This window comes from Antrostomus carolinensis, unplaced genomic scaffold, assembly GCF_000700745.2.
Source record: "Antrostomus carolinensis isolate BGI_N321 unplaced genomic scaffold, ASM70074v2 scaffold7782, whole genome shotgun sequence".
Classification (NCBI taxonomy): domain Eukaryota; kingdom Metazoa; phylum Chordata; class Aves; order Caprimulgiformes; family Caprimulgidae; genus Antrostomus; species Antrostomus carolinensis.
Window position 1 is genome coordinate 130,185 of NW_010301700.1, and position 19,739 is coordinate 149,923.

Genomic DNA, 19,739 nt, shown 5'->3' on the forward strand with positions numbered 1-19,739 from the left:
TATAAAAAGAATCTTTAGAACAGGAAAACAAACTAAAAAATAAAATAGCTCGAAAGGTCTTACTCTTTTGAATGTGCAAAGGATCAGAACTAGTAAAAAGACTGAAAGCATTTGCAAAAAAAAAACGAAAATGAAGAGCACTTCTTATACAACATTGACATACAAGTTCTGATTATTTTGTAATCAACGTGAAGATAATACTTTAAAGAATACTACTGTGGGAGAAACATTCTTCAGAAAATTAAGGTTCAGTGCAAAACACAAACGGTTTTTAAAGCTTAAGATGACAGCTTGAAATTCAAAAACAGGCAAGGCAGTTCAAAGAAAATACGTAAAGCTTTATAATCTAGTAGTTTAAACTTGTGACTTGTACAAAGGCCTGTTGTATTTAATCACTAAAGTATCTGCTACAACAGAGCTAAATATCTTCAGTACTTGTGGTTTCTTGTGGATAAAACTGAGAGCATAAATATCTATAAAAGAAAAATTGAAAGTCATTTGGCAAAGACTGTTGAGTCAGGATTATTTCATGGGCAGGAACACAGAATGCCCCCAGCAGAGGACATGATGTGGGTTGCACAGGAGCAGGACTGGCCTGTGTCTTTCCCATTGCAACCTGAAGGTCAAAATAGGTAACAGATCCAAGCTGTAGTCGTTCTGAAGGAACACAGCAGCACAGTGAAATGAAGTAACAGATTACTTCCATCTCTTTCTCACATGAAATATGACAGTGGTTACGCCAGCTCGGATCAAAGATTCATTTGGCATAGTATCCTGCTGGCAGTCCATAGCTTCTGCCAGTAGCTTGTATAAATCAGTCTGCTAATGATGTTTTCCAGGATGCTGTCCCATTCTTGGCCACTTTCTCTATGTCTCTTTTGATTTTGTAGATCTCTATGATATTCACATTTAACTGTCGATTTTTGGGGCCAAAAAGTCATAGTCTGTTTAAGTGACTGTGATATGGATGCTATTGATTGTCCATTCCCTCTTTTTTGTATATTTTCAGTTCTACCATATCCATAGAATTGCACATGCTGTTGAAAATGGAGCACACTATTGGTTTCTACAGCATTTGTATAGCCCTGTGTTCTGGTTTGTTTTTTGTTTGTTTGTTTGTTTTTTCTCTATTCCTTTCTTAATAATTCCTAGTATCCAGATTACTTTTTGGATTGCTACTGAGCACTGAGCTGACATTTTCATAGAACTATCTATTATAACCCTAAGATCTTGTTTCTGTGTGGTAATAACTAGTCAAGACCATCACTGTTAGCATAAAATAATTTTTCCCATATACATTACCTTACATTTATCTACTATGAATTTCATTTTTCATTTTATTATTAGTCACTCAGCATCCTGCATTCAATGTTTTCTCTAGTTGGCCTTCATTTTTACTACCATGAATAAAATCATATTACCATCAAACTTTGTCATTTCATGTTCATTTCTCTTTTTCTGGTGTTGAATACTCAAGTCCTAGCACAATTTCCTTTTGAGAATGCACTGAAAAAAACCCAATCATTTATTACTGACCTTTATTTCCTGTGTTTTAAGCACTTATTTGGCCACAAGGAAACTTTCCTTTTTTATTCAGTAACAGTGTAATTTCTTTTAAAAAACTGCTGAGAAAGCTTTTTTAATTTTTTAATACTTTGAATAACTTAATTATCTTCAATAAACTTTGCTACCTCACTATTTAGTCCTTAGGTGCTCTGATAAATGAGCTTTTACAGAATGTTTTGTAGTAGGGTAACAGACTCTATAACAAAACTAACAGCAATACTGTTGTTGCTGCTTGTTACCAGTCTTTCACAGTTACTGGTAATTACTGTTGATATGTTAACTTAACTAAATCTAGACAACATTAGTTGAGTAGAACTGGGTTTTTTGGACACTGGAAGTAAGTAGCGAGCTAATACAGAGAAGCAGCTTAGTAGCAAAAGCCATTATTGGATACTGTCATTTCTCACTAACATTAAGAATAACATTTCAAACTAACCAAGAAAGCAAAATTTGAATTTTACATTCCATATTGTTAAAGAGGTGGTTGCCTAAATTGTGCATCATCTCCTATGCATATGTACCTTTGTGAAATGTCATATATTTGAAACTATCAATAAGCTGATACAATCTCATCTTCGGTTTGCAAATGCAGGCATCCATTCTATACATTTGAATACGGATTCTTTTAGCTCTTTTCCTAAGTTCTTTGGTGTATTCTCAATTAAGAAGTTAGTGATTTAATGATATTTTACCCTTACCATGATCTGTCAGTAGTTTATTTCTTGTTGGACATGACATAGGTATTTTCTGGGGTATCACATGCTTGGTGTGAAGACACCAACAGGCTCTGCAGCTTCTTCAACCTCCCTTCCTCCTTCGATGTTTAACTGGTTGTGTCAAAGGCCAGCTGGGAAATGGGGCAGTTGTGTAACCTTGGATCAGACTGCTTTAAAAAAAGCTGTGTGAGATAGAGCTGCAGGAAACCTTGTTGGAGGTGTCCACCTCACCCATCCTCAGAGGGCCCACTGGCCTGGGAGATGCATTTAAGCTCAGGTCCTCACCTTTGTTCCATCCCTGGGCTATGTTTTTAGGTATGCTGTGTCTGGATGTATATATTCTTGATCCTGACCTTGACTTATGGACTTGATTTCCTGGCCTGACCTGGGACCAGCCTAATTCTTATGGACTTGGTTAGTGACCACTGGTCTGTGGGAGACCATTGCTGCACCTGCCCTGCTCACCTTGCTCAGGTGCGGTGGGTCTGAGTTGGCCAGACTCTGGCTACTGTTTGCCCTACCATCACTGTTGGCTCATGACTCCCCCGTCCTTCCCCCCTGTGCTGCACTCTGACACCTGAATGTTTAAGATTTCTGGGTGTTGAGCTGTTCACTCGTGGATGTTTCCCTAAGTCTGTACAGAAATCTCAAACAACTGGGTACGTTCTCAAATTCCACTTGGACAAAAAGGTGGAAGCCAGAGATGTGCTGGAGCTCATCAGTATAACTGGCTTTTAATTTGTAAAGATATATTAGTTTATTTGATGAAATTGTGCTCAACTGGATCTGCTTCTTATACTGAATCCTACACTGCAGGATATGTGCCACTTATGCTTGGTTTTCTGAAGCAGCTTCTGCTCCCCTTAGTGTGCTTAGGCTTAAACACAGAAGTCACTGCCTTCAACTACTAATAAGCCACTTCCAGCCAGTTGTTATCACTGAATGATACCTGAATGAGGTAAAATGCAGCTCAGGGTGATTGTTTACAGGGGATGTTATGGTTGGTGCCTAGTGGTTTCCTTATGCACAAAGAGTACATTTTCAGGGAGACCTTTTGATACCCATAGTCTTGAACACTGTTGATATACAAGGTATCACCGTTTGCTTCCCATGCATCATTTGCCAAGCTTTCAGCAGTCTCATGAAATTGTCTTTTTTTTCCCCTTTATTTTTTCCATATTTTGCTGTCTGACAGAATCATCACAATTTTTATTTCTCTTTTTCCTACCTTCACTCCTTGTTGTTAATACAAACCATGCTAGCTTTAGTGTTGAAGTTTGCTCCTTTGAAAATCAGAGAACAAAACTGAACGAGAGAAGAGTATATTATGAGAAGTAAGAGAAAGGTAAAGTTGATGTAGAGGTCAGCAAAGGGAATGAGAAGGGAGAAAGGTAGTTACAGAAGTTAGCTGGGTAACAAGATAATGAAGGAAGAATTGGGTGAAATATGAAAGAAAATTAAGGTAAATGATGCTGGGGCTCAGAAAAGGGAAGCAGGAGGTTCTTTCATTATAAAGACTGAAAGAGAAAGCCTAATAAACTTTTTTCCTACCCCATTCCAAATTCCAGAAATTTAAGATAGATCAAATGCTACTTTTTTTTGCTTTTTAAATTAATAGAAGCCTGCTGGGTTTGTTGCACACAAAATTTTTTCATTGAGAATGAAGGAGTTAAGAAGATAAATGTCCCTCCTATTGTCTTTTTCCAGTGCTTTGAATATTCCACCTCTTACACTGACATTACACGCTTTTCAGCCAAATTTCAAGTCTTCTTAATATCCTCTCTTACTTTCAATTGTAGTCCTTGTTACACTGATAAGTCCATTTATTTTTTCTTAATACCTCTGTCTTCCATATACTTTAATTACCTGAGGTCCATAGACATTCTGCAAATCATATTTGAGTCTCGAGAAAAGGAACTGATTTTTTAAGGTTTAGTCTATTTATTGTTATCCATACCACAGAATACTGCAGCTGTTTGTCATGAGTTCTTGTGCACAGCATCACCGAGTGGGATTAATCTCACCTAATTTTAGAGGTTTGCAATGTAGATATTTCTACCAGACCTAGTAGTCCTAAATCCTCACAAGAGAGAGGAACAGACCCTTTTAGGCACAATTTATCTGACATATTTATATCTTTTTATATCTGCTTTAGGATGAATTGAGTCAAACCATAAAAGTGCCCATTTTTCTCACTAGAATATAGCACGACCAGTTTAGATGAATCTAGCTGTCAAATAAATGCCATTCGCATGGTCTAAATTAGATAGGGATCATAAAGAATAAGTATCATCATCAACAGGTAGAAATGTTTTATAAATGTCTGCATCTGCATATATGTGTCTGGGGAGGAAAACTGTGCTCTGTGAAATCTTTGCAGGTAAAGATGAGCAGTGAAAAAATAAAAGATTAGAGATATAACATATCAGTTGTACTTTTGGAGAGCAAATGAGGTATTTTAAATCATCTCTCTTTTTTAGGTGAAATGGTAACACACTTTTTTAAAATTTACCTTTATGTGGAAATTTGGACTACTTTGAGATTACTGGGCTTATACTGCACATGTTTTTCCTCGTACTGTGTTGAATCAAGCAAAGTCCTTAAACTTGGAAAAATAGGGGTGTTTTTCACTTCTAACTATGTATTTTTCATTATGTGGATGCAAATTGCTAAAATGATCTGAGAGGTCTCTTGACTATCAGTGTACATTTTACAAATCGCGACTAGTCTAAATGTAAATATAATGGAATCTGAAACAATGTTAGCTGAAATAATTTTCAGTCTATTGAAACTCTTCCTGTAGCTGTGTCCTCTTTTAGATTGTTCAGTTGAAGGAAAGAGTCAGTAATCATCATCTGCATGAAAATGCAGTTCAAATTAAAACACGAGGTTAGCTCCTAATACCCTTACTCAGATTTTATTCACTTAAACAGTCGTATGGATGGTAATGGGTCTTTTGACTGATTTTAGGATCAGGTCTATAGTCATTATGACTAATGTTTTCTGATTAATTAGTCATGCATATCAAAATAATTGGTCTGTACTACCACTAATATGTATAAAGCTCCCACAGCTTGTTCATCATTAACAACACAGAAAAAGGAAATAATTCAAGTCCTAAGGAGCTTGAAAATCTAAATGAGGAGACAGTACAAAACACTGGGGTACATGTAAGAGAAAGCTACTTTTCTTTTTATATAAAACACAGAGAGAACAGTTTTAAAACTTTTTGTGATGATATATTTGTGAGGAAATTAGCTTTGAGGAGGTAGAAGAGAGAGAGAATGTTTCATTGGGATGAGAAGACAGTCCTGACATAGATCATAAGTGAGCAGCCTTTTGTATTCATATCTTTGTGGGTTTTTTTGGCCAGTAAAAGTAACATAATTAGATTAACTTGACAGAGAAGACTACCAAGCATTTTACTAAAACTAGCCTGTAATAAATGGCTTTATCTGATGATATTTGAAAGTGAAAACTGCAAAATATAAATTTTCTGTGTTCTTATTAAACTTTTTATACTTAAACACCACCAAAGTGTTTGCTTCATACATTTACATTACTCATATATATGTATAATTCACAAATTTACAAGTACATATATATTAATACATATTGTCCATACATATTAGCCTGGTCCCTGTTAAATGTACATTGTTTAAAAGTGACTGGAGATGTTGGAGGTATAAAATGATCACTAAATTGCTTTTGAAAGTGGAACAGCAGATTTTGCACTTTTCCCCTTGAATCCTAGGCCTAGTGACTCCATCTCCACCGCCCTTTCTTTCTACCATTGTATTGTTCTACACACATTTTCATAGCTCTTTCTCACGACTCAGTCATTTCCTTAGAAGGCTAAGATACTAATCTGTAGCTAGAGAGTACTTATTAGGAGTTCATCATCAAAATGGAGGGATATATTGAATGGATCTGCCCTATATCTGATGTTAATCAATATTCTCATTAATGACCAGGAGGATGGAATAGACACAATACTTATTAAATCTGTAGACATTATCAAGCTAGGAGGGACTGCAGATAAACCGGAGGACAGCCTGAAAATGTAAAATGATCATGACAAACTGGAAATATAGTCTGGAAAAAAACCACCATGCTGCTCAGAAGAGGCCAGCACAGAGTATTGCACTTGGCTGTCAGTATTCAGCAACACAGATACAAAATGGGATACAACAGATGAAGTAGACAAGGGTCTGGAGGTTCATTTTAGATCATAGACTGAACAGGAAACAACTAAGTTATGCACATAGCATTAAGTGAAATGTTATACAAGAACACATAAACAGAATTATAACCTTCAAAATATCTTAAAAAAAAAAAAAGAAATAAAATGAACCCTATTGTGCTCAGCATTAGAAAGAATTCAACTGGAAAATTATGACAAGTTTAGGGAGCTGCATCTAACACTATTTAGAAAAGTCCAAGAGAAATATTTTGAGCTCTAGAGAGTATTACTTATAAGAAAAGAATGACCATATTGGGGTTGACTAGCCCGTGAAATAGAAAACTACACAAAAACCTGCTGCAAAGAGAAATAAAATAAATTGCTTTTCATATCTTTGGTAGAAAGTAGAGGATGTAATTACTAAATTTCAGCACAGAAAATTAAAGCTAAAAATAAGAAATATCTTCTTAAAGCTGAAGGTATTGAAGTACTAGAACAGTTGACCTGAGGAAGGAAGTTGTGAAGTTCGCTATGACTGCAGATGGGAGAGACGTTTCTTGGGACTCCAGGCAGGAGACATTCCCTTACTTTCCCTGAAAGATTCAGTCCTGTAACTATTCTCACCAAATGAAGTATAACCAGGCAGTTGTGCATTAAATGAGTTTTGCTGTGTTGAAACAAGTTATGAGAGGAATTCACCAATGCCGATGGAAATGATCACATGTGAATAAAATGAAGAATTTATTTTTTTTCTGTGTTTCCAAGTCAGATTTATCGGAAGCTTGACATATTGGAGATAACTTCTTAAAAAGTTAGCCTGTGATCATGTGTTGAAAAATGCTTTTGAACATAAGAGAAATTCAGGTTTTTAAGGTCAACTTTCTAGTGGCATCTTCTTCAGTTAAGAGTAAATTAAAGTAAAATACTTGTCAAAAACCAACCAACCAACCAAACAAACAAAAACCCCAAATGAAACCGATTCTTCTTGCACCATCTTTAAGCCTAAGAGTAATGTAATGTTAGAGACTCAAAGTAAATGACTTCTCAAAAGACTGATGTACCAGCTGGTGTGGGAAAGCTGGAAAAGAGTGTCCAGTCCACTGGATGAATCATTGAATCATTGATGTTGAAAATAGACTATTATGAGACCCTTGCCCCACAAATACATATTTGGAATATGGACCTGAAAATTGAGATTGCTGTGAATTTATCTTCTCAATAGAGTAAGTGCAGATACAGCACATTTGTTTTTCCTTCAGTCTTCCTTCTCCCACCAATGTATGTAACTGCAAAGAAGACTAGTAGTTATAATTTAATTTATTTATTTATGGTGTTAATACTCATGTTCAGTATCAGAATCAACATTTTTTTAACTTATAATTTGCTGTGTGTGCACATTCTTGCTGAGTGCCAGTATTATAAATTATTAATAGAATGCTTTATGAAAACTTATAGACCCTGATTGAATGAGGAAATATGAGGTTCTAAGGTTGGTGCTGAAACAATTTTAGTAGTTACTGGCGTGGTGCCGTAATTACAATTGTTGTTAATACTGCTACATCAGATCTGGTGCATAAAGCAGATTTCTTTCTTCCCGTTTCTTTCAGTTCCCTGCTGAAAAGGGATGCAAGGGACATGCTAAAATACAAAGTGACATTAACAAGAGTTTAATGCTGGCTATCAGTATCATACTGTATGCTGACTTTCAGCATTTGCCTTTTTAATTCAGTCTTTGCTTCTCCTGGTGGTGCTGCTCAGGACATACACCTAATGATGTAAGTGCACTTTGTGAGACTGAGATCAGCACATCTGCATAAAATGGTGAACAAATTGCTGAAAATCTCCATTTACGCTTTCCTTCTAAAATCAGAACATTACTCTTGTCGTTGTGCCTCTCCAGCAGCCTTGCTATAGCAGACATTTCAAAAGTTATTCTGGGTCTCTCTGTGCTGCTTAACTGCTCCAACTCATTATATTATAAATTTGTTTCTTGTGTTTCAAATTTGTACATATAGGATGTGTTTGGGGGTCCTTTTTATATTCATGAAAAAGGAAAAAACAGAAACTGATAAGAAAAATGAATATTGAGCTAACATAGTCTATTTTTGCATGGAGTAAATATCAAGCTAATGCATAAGATTTATCCTCTATAGTAAATCAGCAATATGTCTGATTTCAGACCTTTCCTATGACTGCTATTTTTTACTGCAGTATTCAGTCATGCTGATTTATGCCATATTATCCTGTGAATATTTTGCAGAGTTTATCAATAATATAATTTTATCTTCAGGTCCAGAAGAAATGAGCGTAGAACACAAAGCAGGCAGAAAGCATGATTCCTACCTCAAGTAGTTTACTGCTTGAAATAAACTTGGTATAAAATGTGAGACAGGGACACAAGACATCAGGGAGTGCTGGGCTGGGTCAGCAAAGGCTTCAGCCCAATTAAAATATTTTATTCTCTAGGGGCTTAGGTATTCATTAAGATGGTTCTGTTTAACTGAAAGGGTTTCATTAGAGTCATGGCAGGAATCCTTCTGGGGAGTAGGACCAAATTAAGACAGTGAATAGTGGCATCACAGATCTACTCAGGATAAGTGATTCTACATGTGAATAGAAACAACAGTTTTATTAGTCTCATTAGACTGCCCATATAAGAAATCAGAGCAATGGGACAGGATGGGGGATACCAAGATAGGCAAAGGGCTCTGGTCTCACTTCCTGCACTTGAGACCGAGTCAGGAATCAGTGGCTGAAATCATCTTGTTCATTGTGGGCCTCTACTAACAATAGCATTCTTACTTACTTAAGACATGTAGTATTTCCTCTGAACTGTGCTAAAGGTACTGCCCTTTTGTTGTATTGATTGACCTGCTGATCTTGCATAGAGGAACTGCCAAAAGTAAAATCCAATCATTTGCAAATGCAGTCCTCCTCATTTCCAACACTGAAGTTTAAATTTTTGTTATGGATTCTAGCTCAAATCAGGTCTAATCCAGACATGCTCTCAGTCCTGGTGCTAGGAGCCTCAGGGTAAATATGAGTGACTAGAGATGCAAATGTGCAAAATTTTGTCATATTTATTTTGGATTCACCTCTCAACATTGTCCTCTATATTAAATAGTTCAGCATAACCATTTTTATCTTTAGTGGAACTATTTTAATCCCACAGCTGTGTTTTAGACTGGTTTGAGAAGTGTGCTCTCAACCTTTTGAGTTGCACTCATTTATATGAAAATTTTGTATGTGTGTAAATGTATGGATGTATGTTAATTTTCCACAAAAACTGAATTCAGTTTAAATTCTGTTATGCTTTATATTCTGCTATGGTGATTAATGTTCCCTAGGGAAGCATAATGAAAACACTTGATAGATCAGTTGACTAAAATTAATATTGAATACATCACTGATGTACTCTTACGTAGCTTATATTTCCGAAAACTTGAAAAAGCATTATAAAATTTCTTCTTTTCGCAGTTTACATCTTCTTTGAAGATATCTACATACTTTTTCTTAAAAAAAAGGGTTTTGGATGACATAGTTCTCTGAAGTTGAGTTTTGGAAACTAGTGCACATTTATCTTAGGACACCTATGAAGAGGTGTAACATAAAATTGATAGGCATTTTCATTGGTCAAATCTCCACAACCGTTCATCTTAATACTGGGAAAAATCTGTTAAAAAACTTTATTCCGGTCTCAGTTCAACTTCTGATAATAAACTTGAGTCTCTGAACTTGGAGATTTCTAGTCTAGATTCAAATTACGCTATGAATCTTCCATCGTGTTATAAGGAATAGCAATAGCCATCCTAAAATGGCATTTACTCAAAACTGATCAGGATTGCATGTGAAATGAAATTCACTAGCATTCCTCCAGGCTTACACAGTTCTTTGCATATCATTTTCTTTTTCATAGTTTCACAGAACAGAATGCATTTAATTTCATTTTCCTTGAAAATTTACCTAATATCTTGGCAGCAGTTTACAAACTTTGCTAGGTTATACTGCTGCCAGCAAGAATAAAGAAATGGTTCCCAGTCTTCCATGAATAAAACTAAATATGCTGAATTAAATATTTGTTTTCTTGCTGTGATATAAATCAAACTAATCTTTTAAACTTAATATAAATATATTTTCATGCAATTTGAACTCACTAAAACTCGCAGGTAGACAAATTTATACTAGAAGTAAGATGCAGATTATGGAGAGCTGGGGTAATTAATCTCATATGTCACTTGTCAAAGATTACAGTTGGTGTTTATCCATGGTAAGCTCAAACTCAAGACAGGAGGTGTTTTCTAGGAGTTAAGGTGTAGTTCACCTATAACTACTGATCAAGAAGCAGGAGTTACTGAAAAGTGTTAAGAACTAGCTCAGGCAAGGTAAGATGATTACAATGCTGACTTCAGGCCTTAAAATTAGTCAATCTTTTTTTTACTTATCATTTATAAAGTCAAATAGAAACCTTTCATTACAGTTTGTTACTGATTTTCAGTATACATCAAATGTTTTTGTTGTTTGTTTTTTTTTTTCTTCCTGACAGGTGCAGCTGGTTACAACAGTTTTTATGTTTTTTGCAAAAATTTCTGCCAAGCTGTGAAACCTGGGAAACTGAGGGTCCGATGCATTGTGTGTAAACAAGGAACACTGACGTTGGCAAGGGTAAGCTTGTTTGTTTGTTTGTTTCAAGGTTTTGCAGTTTATGTAAATTGTATATCTAGTCTTACCTTTTTGCATACATGTGACTATGTGTGTGTATATATATATTTGTACTTAATTTTTTTCTTGCTGTTTATAGCTGAGCAATTCAAAGGTTTGTGAAAATTTCACTCACTAATTTCCATTACTTGCAGCACACACAGAGAACACATGGCAGACTAAAGCTGTAATCCTGTAAAGGCATTCTTAGCTTTATGTTTTAAGGAGTAATGATTAACCTGGTAGTATGGACAATATATATAGCTATGTGTGTGCTGAAAGGTTGGAATTGTGAATGCTTCTACAAAGCTCAGAGCAGTTTTTAAGGCCACAGAAAGACTTGAATTCAGTGCAGTTGATTGTGACCATTACAGAATGAGGGATTAAGTGGGTGTGCAGTTGAGGATGTTAATCTTTCCAGCCTAGCTGCCACATGTAGAGTCAAGGAAAAATTATTGTACTGGGACAGAAAGTCAGTAGGAGAACTGTCAGGCTTGGTTTGCATCCTAAAATGAGAGTGTTGTTTGACTTGAATGCACATTCAAGTAGTGTGAAGTTTTTGGAGGGTTCTTTTGTTTAAGTGCTGCTGAATTTTACTGGGTTTCCTAGTGAGGAGTGAGAGTCCTTCCTCTCTCATAAATCAGTGTTTGTCAATCAAGTTTGTTATGTGAGAGGCTTAGATTTTGCAGCAAACTGAGCCTTACCATGCTATAGATTTTGACGGGATTTCTGTAGTATTTGACATGTATTTAAGTGTTTAAATTTGTCTTTCACTGGGGTTTAAAGTAGTTAATTTCAGCTTCATGTTCTTGATGTAGCCCAATACTTTTATGTCTTTACACATCAGCGAGACCCTTTAAAGACCAAGCTCCTATATTCTCATTGAAAAGAATAAACTGTAGCAATGCTTATATACATCTAATTCCAAAAGCTTCAAGAACAAATCCCCTCAAGCTCTGTGTGTTATTCCTGAATTACCTGACTATCTCTGATTTATTTCAAAGGTTTAGAAGTGTTTCATTTTGTGGCGTTTCGAATGAACAAATCTAAGGGGATTTTTTTGGTCCCAAATGTTACATTTAAATATTACTGATTAGTATAGGCTTGAATCACATATAAATCCCGATGCAGGAGAAGTTGACATTAATGTACACTTCTAATGGTGTAATATTCAGGATGGATAAAACCACAGATGACATTGTATTCAGCTTGAATACAGGCAGTCAGTGCTGCTGGAAGACATTGCTGGTACCACTAGATGAGTTTGAACCTTAAATATCGCACTGACAGCACACAACATGTGTCCTTTGCTAGACTTGGTGGCTTCCTTCGGCATGTCCACTTTTGAAAATGATGACTTTCACACTTGTGCTCTTTGATTTGGAATCATTCTGTTCCTTTTATTAAGTAGACTTAAATAAATTTCCAGACTTTTTAGTTTTTACAGTATGTGAAAAATAGTGTTCTTAATTTTGGAAAGTTAAAAAAAAAAATCTTTATTGTCTCCTAAGAGTTCCTCATAGCTCCAGAATAAAACCCTATTATAAAAAGTTACAGTAGGGCATATTTCTAAACACACTTTCTGTATCTGACTGTCTGGGACGTACATGGGCCTACATTCTTTTGGCAAATACAGGGCCAATAGCATAATAAACATACACAAGCTGATAATTTCCACTAAATGAGTAGAGTGCAGCTGCTTCTTTTTTCTATTAGCATATTTTATGGCAGTTTTGAAAATAAAATAACTGGAAATTTGTAGTAGAAGCATTTGCTAATTTCAAGATTGGTTCAGAAAATCCCAGCTTTCAGAAAATTTGAGAAGGTACTTCTGCATAAAAGTACAAAAGAGAAAAGGAAAATATTTTTTAGAGAGTATCAAATAATTTTTGTCTGTGTTAGTTTTTAAATAATGCTTATCTATGAAAATAACTTGCACTTAAGATTCTTGTTATTATCCTTTTCCTCTCAAATTCAAGTGGAGCACAGTATTTGAGAACAGTGAGTGTGCTGTTCCAGCAGTTTGGGCTGGAAGCCCTCAGAACTTCCAAAGTACAGTATTTGCAATATACACTTATTGCTGTGTATGTATGAAGCGACAGTCAAACAGTTTGTTTTATAAATACATACCATCAACCTCAGTCCTGTGGTTATGAAGATTAGGTGCAGATCTGGCATTTGCCTGGCCCTTGTGACCTCTTTTCTCCTCACTTTCTGGTCCATCTTCCAGGGAGACAGAAAATAATTCCAGCTGGGGAAGCTTGAAATAGGTACTGGGGCCCACTTGTTTTTCAGTACTGTGCAGAAACCCCTCTGTATTAATGCCAGGCACAAGTGTAATCCTCCCAGCAAGTGGTTGTGTCTTCTCTGCTTTCTTCAGTGCACTGCAGTCTACAGTAGGCAGGTTAGGTCAGGCTGAAAATGCTTCTGTCAATTGCTTGACTTTTGCGCACATTAAAAAAAATCATTTAAGAAGATAATTACCCCAAAGCCTCTATCTTGCCCCTCCAGTCTCACTAGACTATGCCAGTGGTTGCTGTCAAACATCTTCTCTACTGGAAGTAAAATTATTTTCCTTTTATAGAGAAATTAGTAAAAAAAAAGTTCACGTAAGGAAACTATAAAAACGCTTGTCTGTACCATACTGCATATTTTTCATCAAAGCCTTTTATTTTTTAAGATTTTTATTTTTTGCAGTTCTCTGTAAACTATGCCTGACCTTTACATGGCAACACAGCAAGTTTCTTGAGAAGATCTCTTGTGGCATAAGCAGCAAAGCACCATGTAAGCCAGCATTTGTTACACTAATTCTTTTATTGAGATTAAAGTGAATACCTGTGTAAAACTCACACAAAGCTTTGGGCAGCTTTAACTTACTCTACATGCTAATCCTTTTCCTACCTAAGCCACAAATGACCAACCTAATTAAATTGAGCTTTCTTTTTTCATGGTGTATTGACTGGCATTTTAAAATGTTATTCATTTAAACACTCTTATACTAAAATGTTATTTAACTGTCATACCTATTTGCATAGCATTATCTTAATATATGATGCCCAGAGTAAATTTATGATAATATATTTCTATTAAATTAAGGAACCCACTGGTTTTATTTTTACCAAAGACATCCACCTAAATATTAAATTTGTAATTTTCCAGAAGACACCTAGGTTGGCATTTTATAAACATTTCATAATCTAATGCTTTCTGGGAGATATATACCAGGTTGATTTAATTACAAGAAAACATCAGTCACTGCAAAAGTATCACCTCTCCCTAGTTTCTCTAATCAATTAAGCACAAAAGCATGTCTGGAAAGACTGGAGTATGGGAGTCTTACGTAGACCATCTACAAGCCTGCCAGCAACTTTCCTCAAATAACTTGAAAATTTTAGTCATTAGTTTCACACTGTTTTGTACCTTTTGTTGTTTTTAAATGTAAAAATATTTTGTGTACATACAATGCTGTAATTTGTTTTAGTAGCCATGATTCATATAATTAGAGTATTCCTCTTTCCTGAAAGAAACCTCAAAAAAAAAATGTGATTATAGCAGTCACATTTATATGTTTTTTGTTGGATTTTTTTTGGAGCCATGGCAGCGTTAACATTCCCAGTGTTAACTCTATGATGAAATGGAAAATGCCTGTCTGCGAATGCGAGGACTGATTCTGCAAACTGGTATACACTAAGCACAAAGCACACTTTTTCAGTGTAACTGACTCTGTGACATATTGCTCATATAGAAAACAGTAACATTTTATTTGGTATCTGTTTGTCACAATACAAAATTCAGCCAGGGTAAGAATCTGTATTGAAGTTCGGTAAGTTGACTTTAGGTCTCCATACTCAGCCACAGGTGCTATGGGGAGGCCAGTTCTACTGTGGGGACTCGTGGCTCATTACTATTTGGTAATTCTTCACATTGTGTCCCTGGTAATCCTGGTTGAGTTTTTGATATAGTACAAGCACCAAAGGAGTTTTGCTTAACTTCCATAGTTTTCAAGTGTTCCTTATAGCCTGCATCACTATTTCAGATCTTTTCAGACATGAGGAGTTATATTCAGATATGATTTAACTCCCTGCAACTGCAGCTGAGATGAGACTTAGTTTCTGACACTGAGAGCACATCTGGATTTTATTCAGCAGCTGGTGCATACAGTCTTGTTGCTGTCCCTGCCCTCCATGCTCCAGAGGAGCCTCCTGAGTTCACAGGTTTTGTTTAACTGTTTCTGCCACAGAACTGTTCTTTCGTTGTTTGTCATATTAGGGATATTGCTTTCTTCTATTGCTTTTCATCTCAAAACTAACAAAGGAATGGACATTTTCTGAATTTTTTTTGTTTGGCACCATGAAAAGCTTATAATTTAGGTCACTTGTCAGTTAGTGTAGGCTATGTGATACATCACAGTTCTACAAGGGAAAAGCGTTAGTGTCTTTCGAGGGCCTTTCAATGACTGACAAATAACAGATCATAGATATTTTCAGTGATCTTCCTAATAGATGATAGTGTAGTAGTTTTTGAATTTGATACTTTCATATTTCCTAGGAAGAGAAAGATCTTTAGTACAGTTATTTTTGTCAAGTTCTTATTTCCTAACTCCATTTAATAGAGTTATTTAAGGAGAGTATTTTCTTTTTAATGAATGTAAACGTAGCAAGGATTTTCAATATTATAAAATAAAAAGCCAGTTTACATTTGAGCTCTCTTTTTTTAATATATCACTGTGAAACTCCATTCCACAGTGTGCTACCTCTTACCACTGCTCATTTCAACTCACATATTTTTCCTGGAGTTCATTATTTGTATCCTGGCTTGGTGACAGAGAAAGAAAGGAGTACCACTCACTGTATTGGAGCAAGGCTAACTTAAAGAGAAAGGAACAAGTAGCACCTCTGCAATTATCTGTCCCTTACCGCTGCTGAGTCAGCTTCTCCCCACTGCTGGTTACCACTGCTGGGGTAAAATTGCAAGTAAGTAAAAAAAAAAAAAGGGGAATTTGTCCTTTGAAGCTAAACTGCAAAATAAACTCCACCCAGTGGAATGCAATGTGATAAAGTGTGATCTCATTAACAGGGTGGGGAGATATTAAAATTGTGATTGAATTTTTGAGACTGGATGACATAGGTATTTGACTCTCCAAAATTACATGTTTACTGAGGATAAAAATGTTTTCGATGCATCTTAGCTAAGACATGACAGACACTGTGTGTTAAAATATTTCTGTTGAATACTGTGCATAGGAAAGTTACCATTGTAATGTGTGCTCCTTGGTCAAACTAACAAATGTGAAGCAACCATTTATTGTTTGGTTCCTGCTAATGAATGTGTTAGTACAAAAATATCTTAATTTCCCTTCATTTGGTTGACAAAAGTATTATTTGCAGGAAATTCTACATATTCAATATATGTGCTTTTTTCTACATAATAATGAAAAATGTCTCAACTCTGACATCTAAATTACCACCACTGGGCACTGATGTGCCAGCCAAATGTAGAGAAAAAGAGATCTTGGAACTCTTTTCTTCCAGGGTTTCCACAGATTCAGGAGATCCTTCTGCATTAGTTGTGTTAAGTCAGCATACTTTGTCATAAGCCTAATTTTTTTTCTAGTGGACCAGTGATTTTTGAGAGTAAGGGAACATTTTAAGATACAGATTTGTCATTCTGTTGTGTATCCCAAGCCCAGCTGTGCCAGGATGCCAGGAAGAAATCAGGCATATTCTGATCTTCTCCCTGCCTACTACACAGGCAAATGTACTCTTTTGTGCACTTATATCTCTCATCACCTGATCTGATGGTGACAGGCCTGCTGAATATGAACTGCTGAGACTCTTAGTGCAGGACTATATTATGATAGTAAGTCCTGTCTCCTAGTGGTGTTTGCCTAATGCTGTGCTAAAGTAGTTACAAAACCTCCATCTGTCATATCCATTAGATAGTTTGAACAGTTTCCAATAACAAAATCTGTCTCAGAAAGGGATATTTTTCCATCACAGCAAAGAAAAATCTATCACAGATTGGCCTGACCAAGAAGGCCAATATTTTTAGTATTTTTACTGTAGTTCCATAGGTGCCATCCTCATAAGGAATTTGCGTCATCTACTCTTCCTTATTGCTCTCCTGTTGCTTGCAGTGACTTGGTGCAGGGCATCAACATTAAATAAATTTAGTGCTAAGCTGACCCAAAATCCAGAATTACTGGTGGAACTTTCCTAAGAACGATCATGTGGGCTTTGCAGATCTGATTCTGCCATTTTTCAGCCAGTGTCTTCATTGCTTTTGGTAATATGAAAATCAGAATTAAAAAAAATAATGTTCCTGGATCCTGTTTCAGATACTGCAGAAATTATTGTAAGAGTAAGAAAGCTCAACATTGGGTGACTGCAAAATTATTTTATAACCATTTTATTTTTTATTCTTCACTTCTTTCTTTGGCTCTGAATCTCACTTCACACTGAACCCCTTAAAGGACAGCCTCACTCTTGCACCTGCCTCAGTAGGTCTGGCCTCCAAAGTGCTAAGCTCCAACTAAAAGAACAGTGGGGAGGATTCAGAAGATATGATATAGTTTTATTCAGGCCTTTTGACTACTTATTTTATTTATTTTTCCAGTTTCCCTTAAGACAAATTTCACTGCATTGGACATCAGTTGTTTCATTTATGTATATGCAGTAAATGAAAACAAATGCATACTTGATTTATGAAAATTATCCCATCCATTCCAAAAGACAGGAACAGCAATTCTTTGATGCAAAATAAACTTTTCAAAGGAAGCAGTTTTGCCTCTGCGTTGAAAAAATAACATATAGGTTTTTCTTTCATTTTAATGGGATAAGAAGGTATGTTTTAACTTCTAATTCTATTAGCTCTGAGATATCTATGCATGATTTTTAATATTTATTGCAGTACATGTTTTCAGTGACATTACACATTATAAAGTGTCTTAAAAGCTGGAAAAAAGTACCAATTATTGGAAAGAAGGAAAATGACTTCAGTGTTATGTACCACTTCAAGTCATGCTGTGAAATAAAACTGCCCTTTAATGTGAAGCCCAAAGTGGGTTTCTCAGGCCTGGATGACAACAGTCATAAATGAAAAGGAAAACAGTTACCAAATTTACTTTCAGATGAGACTTTTACATCAGTCTGTGAATCAAATGTCTCATGAACCCTTTCTGCCAGAGAAGATACAAGTGTGCCTAGGAATATAGATGGGGTTCAGTGTGTCGTATCCTTCAGTTGCTGTGATATCATAGAAGCACAGACTCACAGACTGGTTGAGGTTGGAAGGGACCTCTGGAGGTGATCTGGTCCAACCCCCACTGCTCAAGCAGGGCTACTTGGAGTCGGTTCCCCAGGACCAGGTCCTTTTTAATATCTCCAAGGATGGATATTCCACAACCTCTCTGAGCCCCTGTGCCAGTGCTCAGTCACCCTCACAGTAAAAAGTTTTTATGTTCAGACAGCACCTTCTGTGTTTCAGTTTGTGCCCATTGCCTCTGGTCCTGTCACTGGATGCCATTCAAAAGAGCCTGTCTCTCTCTTCTTTACATCCTCCCTTCAGATATCTATACACATTGGTGAGATCAAACCTAATGTATATTTTTAATATATCACTGAAAGCCTGGCACTAGCAAAAAATACCCTGCTCAGAGTAACACTTGTTTTGTCCAAAATATTCATGCATTTGAATTGCTTTTGTGTAACAGTGCGCATTCTCTGAATTGTAAGCAAGGATGTTTGAAAAATAGATCCTGTATTTTGTAACTTCTACTTCTCCTGAAATCCTTAGAAACTCGGAGCACTTACCGTTGGGTGGCATGGGATCTCATATACATGTAGATCAGATGGTGGACTTTATGTATTTCATTCTTTTGTAGGTCTTGTTCTATTTCTGTTCATTTTTTTTATATCTTTTTGTTTAGATGTATATAACATTTGAAAAAAGAAAAAGGTAGTACCAACAGATTTGATAAGTAAGCCTTATTCAGCTTTAGTTTGGGTTCTTCTTGGGGGAAGAAATGTAGCTGGAGAAGGACCACTCCTTCCCTCTGCTGGCATATGAGCAGACAATCTGACAACAAAAGTGTGATATGTTGGCCAGGGAAATTAAAAGCTTGCATATCTTTAGGTTATATCTTTTGGAATATTGATTATTGGCAGCCCTGTTGTCATTGTCTTAACAATATGAGAAGGCGGCCTTAACTCCATGCAGTAACTCCTCCTCTCACAAAGCAAGGCCCTCTCAAAAGTTTCTTAGCCTTTTATGTTGAAAGGATATACAACAAATGTTCATCAGCACTTTAAGCATTGGAGACGTATTTACTCTGTTGACATCTTAAGCTGTATGTGTAAGGTCTCCCCTTCCCATATATATATATATATATATATCTAATTTTTTAAGATAGATATATATTAAAATATAATATATATTAAAAGATATCTATATATCTTTTTAATCTCTTTTTCCTCTCAGTAAGACCATAATGTGCTGTGGATATCTTGCTGGAATCTATTACAGTACAAACAAATCTTGGACTGTGACAGTGGGTTTTTTTTAATATGGCAGGTGGC

At 35.9% G+C, this 19,739-nt stretch overlaps 1 protein-coding gene across 1 annotated transcript in view; it reads left to right on the forward strand.

The window, feature by feature from the left end:
- LOC104521538 (E3 ubiquitin-protein ligase parkin-like) overlaps positions 1–19,739 on the forward strand; it is a gene marked incomplete at its 3' end in the record, with an annotated part of 240,710 nt that overhangs the window by 122,993 nt on the left and 97,978 nt on the right. The window contains exon 4 of the mRNA XM_010163564.2: positions 11,009–11,127. Coding sequence (XP_010161866.2) covers positions 11,009–11,127 — 119 coding nt within the window. The remainder of the gene's footprint in view (positions 1–11,008; positions 11,128–19,739) is intronic.